The sequence below is a fragment of the Macaca mulatta genome, chromosome 1, assembly GCF_049350105.2.
Source record: "Macaca mulatta isolate MMU2019108-1 chromosome 1, T2T-MMU8v2.0, whole genome shotgun sequence".
In the NCBI taxonomy this organism is placed as follows: domain Eukaryota; kingdom Metazoa; phylum Chordata; class Mammalia; order Primates; family Cercopithecidae; genus Macaca; species Macaca mulatta.
Window position 1 is genome coordinate 17,868,076 of NC_133406.1, and position 16,893 is coordinate 17,884,968.

Consider the following 16,893-nt stretch of genomic DNA (forward strand, 5'->3'; position numbering starts at 1 on the left):
GCCTTTGAGGTTGTCTTCAACTTTTAAACTCTTATATTTCTCTATATAAATAGTCTTCAAAGAGCAGATAAAGCAATTCAAGTTTGTGGATTCTTGCCTTCTTTTCTCAAACCCATTTTTTGTTTCCTAGATGTGTATGACAAGGAAAGCATATTAAAAAGAAAAAAAGCCTGGATGCGGTGGCTCACGCCTGTAATCCCAGCATTTTGGGAGGCAGAAGTGGGCAGATCACCTGAGGTCAAACCCTGTCTCTACTAAAAATAAAAAATTAGCTGGGCGTGGTGGTACATGCCTGTAACCCCAGCTACTCAGGAGGCTGAAGCAGGAGAATCTCTTGAACCCAGGAGGTGGAGGTTGCAGCGAGCTGACATTGCACCATTGCACTCCAGCCTGGGCAGCAAGAGTGAAACTCCATGAAAGGAAGGAAGGAAGGAAGGAAGGAAGGAAGGAAGGAAGGAAGGAAGGAAGGAAGGAAGGAAGGAAGGAGGAAGGAAGGAAGGAAGGAAGGAGGAAGGAAGGAAGGAAGGAAGGAAGGAAGGAAGGAAGGAAGGAAGGAAGGAAAGAGAAAGAGAGAGAAAGAAAGAAGGGAGGGAGGGAGGGAGGGGGGAAGGAAGGAAGGAAGGAAGGAAGGAGAGAGAGAGAAAGAAGGGAGGGAGGGAGGGAGGGAAAGAAGGAAGGAAGGAAGGAAGGAAGGAAGAAAGAAAGAAAGAAAGAAAGAAAGAAAGAAAGAAAGAAAGAAAGAAAGAAAGAAAGAAAGAAAACATTTTAAAGGAGTAACATAAGGGTTCTTTCTAATAGTTGTTCCTGAGTTACCAACCTACTTGGAATTAAATCTAAGCATAGGGTAGGGCTACAGCCAAGGTGGCTTGAAGACAGTGGTGATGTTGGCACAGATGGTGTAAAGTGCTGCAGCCTCTAGTTAGGAGAGTCAGCTCATCTCCCCAGTGCTCTGAGCAGATTTGCAGTTGGTTCTTAGCCACTCTGGGGCAGATAGGAGAGAAGTCAGCCTAGATACTTCTTTTCCCAGAACTTCAGAGTTGGTAAAAGATTCAACTTCTCAAAAATTTAGGCTTCGGGGCAGGTGTGGTGTCACATGCCTATAATCCCAGCACTTTGGGAGGCCGAGGCGGGTGGATCACCTGGGGTCAGGAGATCAAGACCAGCCTGACCAACATGGCGAAACCTTGTCTCTACAAAAATTGGCCAGGCATGGTGGCGCATGCCTGTAATTCCAGCTACTTGGACGCTGAAGCAGGAGACTTGCTTGAACCCGGGAGGCAGGGGTTGTAGTGAGCTGACATGGTGCACCACTGAACTCTAGTCTGGGCAACAAGAGCAGAAGCACTGTCTCAAAAAAAAAAAAAAAAAAAAGTCAAAGGTTGGGCCCAGTGGCTCACACCTGTAATCCCAACAGTTTGGGAGGCCAAGGCGGACGGATCACTTGAGGTCAGGGGTTCAAGACCAGCCTGGCCAACATGGCGAAACCCTGTCAAAATTTGTAAAATACAAAAAATTAGCTGGGTGTGGTGGCGCATGTCTGTAATTGCAGCTACTTGGGAGGCTGAGGCGGAATTGCTCGAACCCAGGAGGCAGAGGTTGCAGTGAGCTGAGATAGTGCCATTGCACTCCACCCTGGGTAATAGAGCAAGACTTTGTCTCAACAAATAAAAATTAAAAAAAAAAAAAAAAATCTAGGGCTTCCATTCAGAATGAGAATGAGCATATTTCCATGCCACATGCTCTGAGAGCCCTGGCGGACTCTTTTCAGTTTGGACTCCAAACACTCTGCTTAAAGTTGGCAGCAAGTGTACAGTCATCAGCCGTAGAGTTGTAGACTTCAGGCCCCCCGGAAGGGTTTTACCGAACACTTCTCCCTACCTAACTCTTTTGGCCTACCCAACCCCACCTGAAAATGCCTTAGGTGGGCCCCCAAGGCCTTGCCTTTTCACGGACCTTAAAATCCAAGAGGTTACAGTGAAGAATATCTGTACATGTTAAATCAATTGTTGAGGGAAGATCCCTAACTAGTAGTAGTTAAAAATATGAAAATAACATGTCATCTTCTTTTTAAAAATAGTTCTAACAATAATGTAATGAAAATAGCAAATAATAATTATGAGAGAGAAGACAAATCCATCTTATCATTTCTCCCTGTGGTCCCTATTCACGTGAATTTTTAATTGTTTACATAATTTTGTTATTAAGTAGGTGTCATCTACAAAGGTAATCTACAAATTACCTTTGTAATTTGGAAACATTAGATATCTTAAAGTCAGGTATCCTTTGACATAGCAATTCCATATCTAGAAATGTAACCTGAGGAAATAATTAAGAGTGTAGGCATAGATTTAACAAACAAAATGTTTGTAACAGCAAAAGAAAGAAAACAACCCAAAGTTCAGTACTAAGGTGTTGATGAAATAAAATATAAATGCCTGTGATGAAATGGCAGGCAGCCATCAGAAATGATGTACATTGGTCAGGTGCAGTCACTCTCGCCTACAGGTGTGATCCCAGGCTTTTGGGAGGCCAAGGTGGGAGGATCGCTTCAGACCAGGAGTTTGATTGAGACCAGCCTGGCCAACAGAGCAAGACCTCGTTTCTACAAAAAATTTTAAAATTAGCCAGGCATGGTGGTGGGGTGTGCCTGTAGTCCCAGCCACTTGGGAGAGTGAGGTGGGAGGATTCCTTGAGCCCAGGAAGTTGAGGCTACAGTGAGCTGTGATCACAGCACTGCACTCCAGTCTGGGCAACATAAAGAGACTCTGTCTCAAAATATTAAAAAAAAAAAAAAAGAATTACAAATATTAAAATATTTTTACCTGTGATCATAGTGCAACTATAACTACATGTTCTTTGTCATGTATGTGCTATCCCTTTTAATAGCAGAGGTGCTTCCTCTCAGCCTTTAAAGCTTAACATACCCTTTTTACAAAATAAGGTAAGGCTGAGAAGCCACCTGCCTTTTGGTAGAGCTTTAAGATGTGGGAGTTGGCTGGGTGCAGTGGTCCACACCTGTAATTCTAGCATTTTGGGAAGGCAAGGCAGGAAGATCACTTAAGGCTAGGAGTTGGAGACCAGCCTGGGCAATGTAGTAAGACCCCATCTCTTAAAAAAAAAAAAAAAAGACATTCGAGTGATAAAAAGTCCTGTCTTTCTTGAGTTTTCCAGGCCACACCCTCTCCCTTGCTTTTGTGAGGTGCTGACTCAGTGGGAATAGTACTCCTGGAGTATCAGCGAGATTTTCTTTTAAGGCTCTTTCTATTTACCATGGCTCTCAAAGAACTCCAGAAGAAGAGCTTATCTATAAAGAAAAAGAATTATTCTCTAACCCCAACTTAGGAATCAACTCCTACCCAGTTTAATTCAGAGCTGGTCATCTGTACCCAGCTGGTCAGAGTTCTCCCTGAGTTAGGAGTTATAGATGTTGACATTCTGTGGCATGTCACACTAGGAAAGAGCTATGGTACACAATAACCCTTTCCTCCAGTTTCAGGAAAAACAGATTTTCATAATCAAGAAGCAAAAAACCAAAAGCTCTCCTGTACAGTTACCCTTCCCTATCCCATCTTCACATCAGAGGCTCTTTGAAACAGTTAATCCTTTCCCAAGAAATTCATATAGAAATGTGTTTAGCCAAGACCTAAAGTTTTTTACACTGCTTTTAAAAGGTGATTATCAATCTTGTTTTAAAACAGATTTCAGTGTCACATATATATGTCTTTACTTAAGAATCACTAATCAGAAGGCAAGCTGCAGTAATGCCAGAGAAAAATTAAAGCAAGGCTTTGATGACAGCTTCTTTAATCACAGGAATATTAGAGAAATGTTGCTGTCCCAATTCTAGTTCTAGTGATGCAATGAGGCTTTGTCAAGATTCTGAGATTTTTAGATCACAACAACAACAACAAAATCCAGAGACTTTATGCTTTACTGTAAAACTTAAATTGCCAACAGTGGGAGTCTTAATGAAGTGTTCTAGTTTGTCTTTCAAAAGTAGCCACCCTCGCAGCATGCATGCTGGTCTAGATGTCCAGCCACAAAGCAAGACCACCAGTGTTTGACCAAGGCTCTCCCATTTATCATTTCTTTTAATTGCCAGCCCCCAGGTGAAATGCTCATAATAAGCACTTAGTAATTTTCCTTTCTGTAGAAATCAATAGTATTTGCTGAAGAAGAACAGCAGCACTTCTATTCATTCTTGAAAACAGGTGTTCACAAAAGCATCTCGTAGTGTTTCTTCTGGATTTAGGAGGATGTCATAAAATTGAGATCCTGCATGGTCATATTCCCACAGTTTACACTGCCCACTGTAGGGGGCAGATATCACATGTGCTTCCCAGATTTCCTCATAACTTTGCATTGCTGGCTGAGGATAGAAATTTTATAAAACTGTTGTTGACACCAAGCAAGGGATGACCAATAATTTTTCCTGTACAACCTTAGTTCTTTAAACTGTAGCTCATTATCCAACTCACTTTTCCATGTAAGACACTTAATTTCTCTTATAATTGCAAATTCTCACCTCGACTCTCTTTGGTTTCCACTCTTCACTAATTCTGAACATCTGAGTGGCAACACTCAGAATTAGTTTTGGCTCTCTAAGTGGTGAAGATTTAGCAGTTTGTGAAATCTGAATGTGAGATAGGGAATCTGTACTTCTTGTCTTGGTAATTGGTCACAGCCCTTTTTGCAAGTAATTTATGTATTTGTAAAGTGATGTTTATTCACTTAAAAGATGAAATAAGCAAGATAGCTGCAATTACTGTGAAGCAATATGCAACAAAATGTCATATGAATGATAACTAATTCAAGGCAACCATTCTGATTCAGCTCAAAGCTATTTTAGGACTCAGCATAAACACTACCAAAATTTGCCAGCTCATGTTTTCTCTAGCTAACCAAGTCAATGAGGCCAAATGAGCACTCTTTGCTACTGCCCTGTAGCTTTCTGCAAATTCGCTGGTTTTAAGTATTATGACTATACAAATCAGCAGTAACATTTACTGTTATTTATCAATTATATTTAAGGTGCTGTGCTAGAGGCTCAACATACAGTATTATACTTAATCCTTACCACAATTGTCTAAGTTTGATATTTTTTCCAATGGGTTTTAAATTGTGCCTAGACTCATACAGCTAGTAAATTGCAAGTCCTAAGATTTGGATACAGGTCTGTGTAACTATAGAGCAGGATTTCTCTCCAGAGCACTGTTGACATTTGGGGCTGGACAATTGTTTTGGGGAGTTTTCCTGTGCACTGTAGAATATTTATCAGCTTCCCTGGCCTCTATCCACTAGATTTCAGTGGAACCCTCTAGGTGTGACAACTAAAAGTGTCCCCAGACATTGCCAAATGTTGGGAGGGGTTGGGGTAAGGGGTGAAAATTGGACCCAGTTGAGAGCTACTGCTCTAGAACTAGGGATTTGACTACATATTTATCTTTTTTTCCTATGTATTATGCAAATTCTCCTCTTAAAGGTGGATTCCTAAAGTGTTTCACATTTGTTTTTTCTAATTTTTAATTCTAAAATGTTAAATTATAATAACAACATATGCTTATTATAGCAGATAATACTATAGAGTAATGATATATGAACAGCAAATCTATATAGGAATGGTTAGTTTCTTAGTCTCTTCCTTTCATCTGTGCTCACTTTTTGCTTATTTCCAGTTGGATAGCCTTGGCCAATTACTTTATTTTCCTCCTCAATTCAAATATTTATTTCTGGCCGGGCTGTTCGGAGACCTCTTGCCTCTGCAGTGAGAGTTTACTGATAAGAGCACACGGAATAATTGGTGTCTGAAGTTCCAGAGGCAGTTAGGGGTCCTTTCCACAAGATGCTAACTCTGCCAGGCCTAGTTCATTGACCTCTCGGGAAGAGAGTCCAGTTGCTCATCTTTGGCCTTTGGATGGGAAATTTAGGTGAATGTTGGAAAAACCAACTCTAGTCTTGACTTGGGGTCTGATCAAGGACCTGACCAGATTTTGATGGCGTGTCTCTTTCTCGCAGTATCAGATACAAGGACACATTGCCAGCCATAAGTTGCTGAGAGTGGCAGAGGGGAAAAGGAGATCCTGCATGCTTTAACTCAAAAGGGACCATCAAGGTAACTTATTAGTCAGACTTTGGGAGTAAAAGAGCCCTGTTTCTGCGTTTTGGGTGCCCTGTGCCTACATAAATCCTAAAACTTCAGGTGGGTGGGGACCTAATAAGTCATCTTTCCATACCCTTCCCATCTCCAGCATCCAGTCCAGAGTACCTGGAGTTCCTTACGTGTTTGTCAAATGACTATCTGATGGAATGAATGGCTAATAAGTGAGGTAATTCCTGCTTGACCCTCTGACCAACTTTCTGCCAGTTCTCCAAGGGAGAGGCCAAGAGCCTTTCTCCTCATACCCTCTTCCCTGGCACCTGCACTCCCGCGTCCCGGGGGCTCACCTTGTGCTGCTTCCACATGGCCCCCAGCGGCTTCACCTCGTGCTTGGCATGCCGGCCCTCCTCCAGGCACAAATAGCACACCGGGGTTCGACAGCTCACGCAGTACATGCTGTAGTTCTCCATTTCATGCTCGGGACACGTGGGGAACTTGCGGGCCGTGCTGCCCCCAGTCGCCCCAGCCCCCGCGCCTCCCGGGCTCTTGCAGCCGCTGCCTCCGCTGGGGGCGCCCTGGGCGGCGCCAGTGGGCCCAGAGGCTGCCTCGGCGGGCGCCGGCGGCGGCGGCGGCTGCACCAGGCGATGCTTGGCGAAGGGTCCCCGGGATGGATGGCACTTGAGCTGGCAGGCAGCGCAGTAAAGGACGTCGCACTGCTCGCAGAGCGTGGCTGCTGGCTCTGGCGGGGTGCGGTCGCACAGCTGGCAGATGGCCACTGCCGCGGCTGCAGACGCTCCCGGCACGGCCCCGCGGCCCTGCTGGTACCGCTGCACGATGGCCTCAAGCAGCCGGTTTCGCTGGAAGCCGCGCAGGCCGCGGTGGTCCAGGGAGGCACTGCGGTGGCACTGCGGGCACGTGATGGAGCTCGAAGACGAGGACAGCGAGGAGCAGGCGGCACCCCGAGCCGCGGCGGCGGAGGAGCCGGGTGGTGCAGGCACCATGGGCAGCACGCGAACCCCATTGGGGGACTTGAGGCTCGGGGTGTAGGACCCATAGCCGCTGTCTGTCTCGCTGTACAAGCTCAGCTTGTCCGCGTGGTCTCCACCACCTCCCGCACCGCCGCCGAGGCCGCCAGCTGCACTCCCACCCGCACCGCTGCAGGCCGGGCCCGCCGCCGCGTCGTGCTCCAGAGTGGGAGTAGCGGCGGCGCCCGCCTGCAGCCCCGAGCCCCGGGAAAGCAGGAGCGGCTGGGGCAGGTGCTGCTCGCCGTCCGGGGTCTGCACCGCGATGGTGCGAGCGCAAGGCAGGCAGACATTGTGGGAACAGGGCAGGATGATAGGCTCCCGAAACAGAGAGCCGCACACGGGACACTTCAGCTCTTCCTCCATCGCGGCACCGGCTGCCCGCGCTGCTCTGCGCTGGGGATGAATGGACGGAGCTCGGGAGACTGGCGGAGGAGGACCAGCGTGGTGCGCCCCGGTGAGACGGCGGGCGGGGGCATCACACGGGCATGCCCACTTCACAGCCGAGGGGCACGCCCCTCTCTCTGTCCTGTGGCCACCGCCCTAAGATGATAGGGGGGCGAGAGAAGGGAGGGGGTCCTCACCTCCTGCCCGCGAGGCTACCGCACCGGCGGCTTCAACCTGCGGCCAGAGTCCGAAGCGGGTCGGCTGCCCTCACGGTGGCCTGCGAGGAGCTTTAGGTGATGAATCAGCACCAGCGCCGCCGCCGGCTGCAGCGCGCGCCTCCTCTCCACCCCAGGACCAGCGGCCGGGCTGCTGTGCGTTCACTGCTTCAGCCCCTGGCTCCGGTGGGCGGCTACCCCGAGGACCCCCTTCTGCCCCCGCCCAGCTCCTTATCGTGGTGATCAGGAGGTGAGCAGGCAGGTGCGAAGGCCGCTCAGCTGCGGGGCTGGGATCAGCACCACGAGGCGGTGGACAGAGCCCGGGAGCCGAAGGTGGGGCTCCAGCTGCCGGCTCGCCGACCCCTGGGCCGCCACCCACCAGGTCGCTGGGGCCGCGGCCACCTCGGTGGGACCCGACCGGCCGGGAGACAGCCGCTCACCCTCTTCCTCGGCGGCTGCGGACGCCGGCTGACTGCGCCCTGGGGCTTCCTCCCTGCGGCCGGGATTGACCCGCTTCCCTGGTTCCCAGATGCTGCTCCTGCGGAGCCTCTGACCTTGGCCGCGAGACGCTGCAGCCAGCGGGCGGAGGGCGAGCGCCCAGCTGGCTCGGGAATCCCCTCCCCGCCTCCCTCCAGCCGCTGCCGCCGCCTCCCAGCGCGGCGCGCCGAGTTGTAATTTCCAGAGCAGAGAGTAATGGGGAGGAGGGGGAGGAGGCTTCAGCTCAGCGAATAAGGGCTCGCCTCTTGCTGCTAGGGAATCAAGGGGCAATTTTAAGGGTTTTGCAGAGAGGATCATTGTTAATAACAATCCATTATTTGGATGGATATTGCATCTTGAATCAGTACAACGCCCTGCCCCGCCCCGCCCCGCCATCGTCTCCCTGGGCCACTCCAGTTCCATCCCCCACCCCCAACCCACTGCCATAGAAGGGTGAAAACGGGGTCCTAAAAAGACAGTCGTTTAGAAATGGATAGGCAGCGTGGCCTGACAGTCGCTTCCTAAACTACGATAAAGCAAAAAAAATGCAAGTCACAAAATGTCGGGCAGCCTGAAGTCCAAGAGTGAGGTTTTATTTATGAATTGAACCACAAGCCATTTTGTCTCTTCGTTTCAACCAAGGGTGCTCATCCGCGTTCCAGGTCAACGGTGTGCACGGACTGAGCGAGGACACGCGGTGCCGCTCACAAAATGGGGCTTCCTGAGAAAGGCGAGAGTACGCCCGGGTAAGGCCCTGGGAACCGAACGCCCCCAGACCCAGCCCTACCCCGCTGTGGATGTGGCGGTGTGCGGCGGACAGCAAGACCGCGAGCGGCAAGGCGGCGAGCGGGGACGTTCCTTTTATGAATGGGAAAATCTCCACATTCTCCAATGCCAGCCACGAGCTGCGGGAACAGCCTCCCACCCGCTGCCCCGGCTGTTGGGTCTGCTCGGCTGTTCTTCCCCGCTGCTGCCGAGGGAAGGCTGGGTGGGAGAGGCAGAGGTGGGTGGGGACAAGCAGAAGGAAGGGCTGGCAGCGCAGCCAGCTCTGCCTACAGAAGTTTCACGCTGGCATGAAACAGATACAAATTAGAAAATCGTTTATTTAACAGCGATACGAATATTGAAGTCATGCCTCCCCCGGTTCCAAGGTTCTCCATGCCTCTCCCGTGCTCCGAACAAAGACTAAAGACTGGAGTTGCAGCGCCAGGCGCGGGCCCAGGCTTCTACTAGTTCCCGGGTGAGGAGGCGCAAGCTGGCGGGGTCAGGCAGAGGGAAGCTGCAGCCTGCGCCGAGGCTTGGGGCTCGGTGCCTGGGGGACAGGAACCCCTGCAGGGGGACCACTGGGGCAGGGCGTGGCGACGAGCTCCTGGCGGCAGCACGAAGGCCCAGAACCTTGGAAGTCAGGACGCCCCGGGACCACTGGCCCCGCTCAGCAGCTCGCTTAGGCTTTCCTTCGCTCGGATCCTGAACTGCCAAATGAATATTGTCATAATACTCATATCTGGGAACTAAACGAGCTAGTTGTAAATACAGACGGCGTTTCCCACTTTCTGTTTTTGTTGTGGGGGCGGCGGTTGGGTCTCACTGGGTCACCCAGGCTGGAGTGCGGTGGCACGATCATAGGTCACTACAACCTCGAACTCCTGGGCTCAAGCGATCCTCCTACCTCAGCCTCCCAAGTAGCTGGGACTACAGGCCTGTGCCACCACGCCAGGCTCTGTTTTAAAACCGTATGAACCTTCCGTCTGGCTTTGCAGCTTGCTTCCATTTTGTGTCAAAGTTGAAGAGCAGGCCAAGCTAAGGCCAGATAGAGCATGGCACAGCATTAAGAGACCTGACTCTACTTCCTCTCAGCTGGGGGGCTTGGAACAACGATTTAACCAGGCATCAGTAGCCACAGATGGGAGATGGTAACAACCTCTCCTCATCTGCCTTGCCTGGATAAAGCCACAATGAGCTGGATCCTGCCTGCAACTCTCAGATAAGCCTTCCAGAAATGGGCTGTGGAATCTACAGGGTCATGTCAGAAATGCAGTGTATGGGTAGGTCTGTAATTGAATGCACTTAAAGATGCATTCTGTGACCCTAGCAAGTGCCATCATTTACGCCGGCTCAGCCCAGCCTCCTGGTGACCACAAGGGAAGTCACACCCTCTTATGGTTCTACTGTGAACAGGTCTGCCCCAGACCAGTAGTCACAGGGCTGAGGTCCAGTCTGCTTTGTCATTTTTGGACCAAAACAAACTGCTCGGGGGTAGGGGTGGCCTCCTGGAGGGGTGTGTAACTCCTTTTCTGTACAGAAGGACTTAAAGTTCAAGTACTCCTCCACTCAGGCTGAGTGTAGCTTTGTTTTCCAGGGGTAGGAGGTGATCTAGTACATCAGAATTCTACATCTATGCATTTCTCATGCACTCTTGTCACCTAAATAACAAAGACACAGGCTCTCTAAAAGAAGAGAGGTTTATTTGAGAAAAAGGTACCGCAATGGAAAGATGCTTGCCATAGTAAATTCTGTGTGTATTCAGGGAGGTAACAGAAGACAGAGGTTTTTAAGGGAAAAATGAAGAAGATTGCATAATTGTTTCGAAATAATTACTCTTGGCTACACATATCAATAACAAGGGTGATGCTAGTTCAAGGCTGGACAGGCAGTTGCTGGGCAGATGTCCTGATAGAAGTAGTTTTTGGTGTAGGGTTGCGATGGCCTCTGTGCAAGGTTGTGGGTTTTGGAGTCTTTTGTGGTCGTTTTTGTTATGAGGCATTTATGCATGAAAATTCTCCCTTCATGGCTCTATTTGTCAGAGTTTTGTTTTGTTTTGTTTTAACATTAGTGACTCCATTTTGATTCTGACAGCTTTCACACTCTCAATTCCTACTGCCTTAATTCTACAACATATTCAGCTTATCCTTGCACTGTACTTTTGCTAAAACATTGTGCATGTGGGGGATTAGCATCCTATCACTCCTTTGTTTGAACTGAAGTTACAAAGCTAGCTTCAATGCTTCACTGTATATAATCACAATTACTTACAATAGTCAATGTTATCCATAAAAAGTCTTCTTTCTGTCTCAACTGTGCCATGAACTATATGCATATAGAGAAGTCATTTTATTTCTCTGAACCTGTCTCTCCCTATTATAAACTTTGGGGATAAAATTCATTGAACTTTAAATTTCCTTCTGGGGCCAGGCGCGGTGGCTCACACCTGTAATCCCAGCATTTTGGGAGGCCGAGGAGGCTGTATCACAAGGTCAGGAGTTTGAGCTACTGACCAGCTACTCGGGAGGTTGAGGTAGGAGAACTGCTTGAACCTGGGAGGCAGAGGTTGCAGTGAGCTGAGATGGTGCCACTGCACTCCAGCCTGGGCAACAGAGCAAGACTCTGTCTTAAAAAAAAAAAAAAAGGATTCCTTCTGGTTCTACAGTCTTTGTGTATTAGCTATTGTTGATAATGACATATCCCTTGGCCAGATGTGGTGGCTCATGCCTGTAATCCCAGCACTTTGGAAGGCTGAGGCAGGGGTGGATCACTTGAGGTCAGGAGCTCAAGACCAGCTTGGCCAACAAGGTGAAACCCTGTCTCTACTAAAAATAGAAAAATTAGCCAGGTATGGTGGCACATGCTCCCAGCTACTTGGGAGGCTGAGGCACAATAATTGCTTGAATCCCAGGGGGCAGAGGTTGCAGTGAGCCAAGATTGTGCTACTGCACTCCAGCCTGGGTGACAGAGTGAAACCCTGTTTTAAAAAAAAAGAAAAGAATAACATATCCCCCCTTTAAAAAATGACTCTCATGAAAAATTTGATCCCCAAATTGAATGACGTATCCATTTTTTTTCCAAGTCACTAGTATATTATTAAAGGCTGGACTGTGGGGTGGGTGAGGCAAGTAATAATATTTGCATTGTACCACTTAACAGTGTGGAATGAGAACCTTATTTAATTTTCAGAACATCTCTGGGAATTAGGCATCACCACATTTCCTCAATTTTAATATGTATATATGTTTACATTTTAATGTTGCTGAAATTAAAACGTATACTACAATTGATACATACTTCTGCTCTCCCTACTGTTACTCTGTTACTTTGATGGTGCATCTTATCATCACTGGGACTCATGGAAAGTACATTAGTAATTAAAACTCCACAATCCACTGCTATCAAGGCAGAGAAAAACAGATTCTGCCATGAGTTACTTTTGATAATGTACTGCAGGATGGTTTTTACACTTAAGTGTCCCAGAAACACTCAAGAGGCAGACTAATGTAACCTCTTCTCCAAAAAAAAGCACAAAGCAGTTAAATAATTTACTCTAGCTAACACAGCAAGTTAGAAGTAAATCATCTGCATTCCTTTCAGAACCTTCAAATTTCAAGCATGGAGTAGAATGGAATTTAAAGCTTTGTCAGCTAAAATCAGATGCTGTAATCTCAAGTATGAGAATCTCTAAAACAAATTTTTAAATGAAAGCTTGTGATATTTTTTCTTTTCGTTTTTTGGGTTTGTTTTTAACAGTTTAGGGGAATTCAGGAAATTCAATAGAAATCTACAGACCAGAAGCCATCTGGTCTAAAGTAGTTTGCATTTAACTCAAAGAAAGTGACCATATCCACATCTATGCATAGTGTACCAAAATGTCTTTGCAGCAAAGTTAATGAGGAACAATTATCACTAACAACATAAAGCACTCTCCCCAGGGTGTGTAATTGGCTTCTTTTCCAGAAAACACTTTGTATTGAGTAATCTTAAAATCTAGCCACTTTTCCCTTCAAACGTCCTTGATTGGTGCTTAACAACCTTGTTTTAATTTCTGAATACCAAATGATGACCACCCCCTTCCAATTCTGAGACTCATCTTCTGTACAGATCAGGTGATCTGGTCTTAGAAAGTCTGCTTTTGCCTCACTGCATCTTTTGCAAGCAAAAGAGTTTAGAATCAAATCCCAGATGAAGAAAATTGATTTCAATTTAGAGGATTCTTTATATACCCAGGGTATCTCTGTAATGCATGAAAACTAATACTATTACCACAAAAGCAATTTTTGGCACTTCCCTCTGGTTACATATTTCAGCTATAAGAATTGCAGTAGTGCTGTACACTTTCACGGCACCCCTTCACATATTTTATTTTATTTATTTGTTTCAGACAAGGTCTCGCTTCATCACCCAGGCCGGAGTGCAGTGTTGTGATTATGGCTCACTGCAGTCTTGAACTGTTGGGCTCAAAGGATCTTCCTGTCTCAGCCTCCAGAGTAGCTAGGACTACAGGTGCATGCCAGCATACACAGCCAATTTTTCTTTCTTTTAAACATGTTTTGCAGAGATGGGGTCTTACCACATTGCTCAGGCTGGTCTTGAACTCCTGGCCTCAAGCAATCCTACCACCTCGACCTCCTAAAGTGCTGGGATCATAGGTGTGAGCCACTGTGCCTGGGCCCATTATTTAATTTAATCCTTACAGCAATGTGGGTTGGCCTGGGAGATGATGAAAATGAAGAAAGAACCCTGACCCGCATGGTAGGTTTCTACCAGCCATGCTAATACAACTTGATTGCAAATCTAGGCACAATTGTTTAGTTCATGGGTGGGCAACTGACTAGGCTGAGCCAGTCAGAATCTTTTCTTCCTGAAATGTAGAATTGGAAACCAGAGAAAGAATCTGCACGGGCCTCTAACACAGATGTTAAGGAACTGTTGTTGTCCCGAAAAAGAAAAGAGAAAAAAAAAAGAGACAGAGAGTGAAGAATAAAGCAGAAAAGCAGAAAAAGAAGAGAAGAGCCCTCCTGAGATCTCACAACCGTGCATGTTTCTGAGACTTGGCTGCATTCATGAATAAAACTCCCTTCTACCCTTAGGAAAAATATAATTTCCTTTCCTTATTTTTCTCCCTTTCTTTCTCTCTTTCTTCCCCCCACCCTCCCACCCTTCCATCCTCTCTATTCCAAAACTAGCTGGGAGATGAGGGGGTAGTTCGGAAGGATAAGATTGGTTGACCCATTGGCCTATTCAAACAATTAGGGGGACACGCTTATTTAGTCGGACACTTTAGTCACCTCTGTTGGGATATTGAAATATTTCTTCTCCCCAGCTTCTCTTTATTGAATTCTGACCTTGACTCTTTGTTGGTTTTGCCCTTGTCATTCTTGGATGCTATTTTCTCCTTATAGCTTGACCATTTCAGTCCATTAAGCTCTACTTCTCCCTTTGCTCTCATCCTAACCACCCACTCTAATGAGCCATTTGCTTCCCTTCCTTGGGCTCCTGCTTCCTCTCCCTGACCACAGCGACAGCCATGGCTCCATGATGCCTTTGTTCTCACCACTCAATATTCTCTTGAACAGGAAATCAATGTTAGATTGCACTTGATGGTGCGTATAACTCCAACGGCCTCTCATATTAAGACAAAGAGCAAACTCTCGAGGTTTGTAAACCGTAGAGTGCTATACTGGGGATAACAAGTTACTTGTTACTTGGTGAGTATAAGAGAGATCAGAGCACAAGTTGTGGAATAGTGCCTGAAGAGTGCTTTCAAACTCCGATAGCCTTACTCAGCCATTTGCTCTGTAAGGCTCTACCACCAGGGAAAAAATGCTCATACCACAAAGCAGGGCACCTTTCACATGGCAACATGCTATAATCTACTGAGAACCATGTCATCATCCAGTTCACTAGCCTGCAGTATTACTTATAAGATGGAAATTACTATTCAAGTGCAACGACTACAGTTTCCTAACAGCAACCATATTTGACTGATTTCTACATGAGGAGCCCTTAGGTTTGGTAGAAACTTGACAGACCTCCTGAGTTCTGCATGGTGGTTGAGAGTGTTGGCTTGGAAGCCAGACCACATAGGTTAGAATACTGGCTCTACTGCTTACTAGCTGAGAAAACTTTGGCAAGATGCTTAGCCTCTCAGCCATTTGAATTTCTCATCTGTAAAACTGAGATAATAAAGGTACATACCTCAAAGAGCTGGGACTACCCAATGAAATAATGCACGTAATACATTCAGAAAAGTCAATGTATAGTGCTCAACAAACATTAGGTGTTGTTGCTTTTTAAATTTTCTGCCCCTTGGCTCCACAATACAGGACATGGTGACCTTGAATGGCTGATTCTCGACAGACATTTGTGAATAGGTGAACTACAGTCAGACTGTTTTGGCTGGAATGTCAGGCTGTATTTGAGAATAGTGGAGAGAGCGAGCCGCCTGTCTTTTGTGAGTGAGAAGAGAAGATGGAAGAGCTATCAGAACCATCTATCAGGGAACTGCTGCAATATTTAGAAAAAATACAATCTCTGCTCTAAATGAGCTTAACGTTTAAAGCAAAGATCATGGCTAGAGGCAAAAAAAAATGGAAGTAATGAACTTGCAAAAAATAGAGAGCAAGCTTTCTTTTTTTAAAAAAAAAAGCAAAGGAAACAAAGAGATACATTTAAATATTTATGCTATCTATAGATTAAGGGTTAAGAACATTGATTTTAAAGCTTTTAGTGAAAGAATGCCAGATAAAAGACATTATAACCTGTAGTACTTGCACATAATTTATATAATGTAACTGGATAATATTAATCAAAATAGTTTCGATTTTTAAAAATAATTTCTTATTGTCATAGTAGAACCAGAGAGAAAGTAGAGAGTCAAGTCTTGAAAAACTACAAGCTTCATGGAGGACCTGAAGTGGCTGTACACTGTGTTTAGACAGGCAGGCCAGGGCAGCTCAGCTGGGTCCCTGTACTCCCCACAAGTGCACCAGAAGCACCTGAATGTTTTCTTCTGTGTCTCAGACCTAACCCAGAAAATTGGCAAACCTATAGCAGCCTTTTAACCAGAGTCTATAAGAGTCATATGAACAGAAGCCAGACTGAAAAACAGCTCTCAGCAGAAGTCAGTGTGTGTGAGGATGACAGTGACAGTGATAGGAACTTAGACACTCAGTCCACCTACACAGACACATGCTCTCACAACAGAAAACACTCCAGAGCTGAGGTTTACTCAAGAAGGTGAAGAGGGAGGGCTGAGGGTTTGCCTGGAAATCACCCAGACACTTAATTGACTGCTAATAAATTTCCATCATCTAGCAGAATGGTGACTGAAATAGAAGCTAAATTCACCTGTAGAGACAATAATAAAGTTACATTTCTTGTAACCCTAAGTTTGTGGGATGAGATCCATGCTTGATTTGTATCTTTCATTATTTAATCATCACAACAGACTTGTAAAGTGGGATTATGATATTCTAACTTTATAAATGAGAATGTAAGAGATGGAAAAGATTAAATAACTACTCAAGTGTGCTGGGCCATTAATTGGTGAGAAAGAAAATTTAATCCATGCCTTCTGTTGTCATATTATCATTCATTTGAAAATGTCTGCATGCCTGCTAAGTGTCAGGTACTGTTAGTGAAGAAGGTAAATATGGTTCCTATCTTCACAGAACACCCACATCAAGTGGAGGAGACAGCAATTTAAAACATGTAACAGATATTATCTGGGGTATACTTACTCCCTGAAATCTAAATATTTTGGATTCAGGTTGGTGATTTCACATCTTATGAAAGTCCAAATGCCTTTCTAGAGTTTTTAAGAACTCACGGGATGCTGGGATGCTCAATGTCACCTCTGCCTATGGCCATCTGCTACAAGTCATTTCTGTACTTTACCCTCATCATCTTAGATATGGTACCCAGC

The 16,893-nt window shown here is 46.3% G+C and overlaps 1 protein-coding gene across 4 annotated transcripts in view; it reads right to left on the reverse strand.

Moving 5' to 3' along the window:
* TRIM67 (tripartite motif containing 67) overlaps positions 1-12,242 on the reverse strand; it is a 63,294-nt gene extending 51,052 nt beyond the window's left edge. For all 4 annotated transcript variants that reach the window (XM_015126160.3, XM_001106233.5, XM_077998699.1 and 1 more), the window contains exon 1: positions 6,445-12,242. In XM_015126160.3, the coding sequence (XP_014981646.1) occupies positions 6,445-7,485 (1,041 nt within the window). In that variant the 5' untranslated portion in view covers positions 7,486-12,242. The remainder of the gene's footprint in view (positions 1-6,444) is intronic.
* Between the last annotated feature and the right edge of the window lie 4,651 nt (positions 12,243-16,893).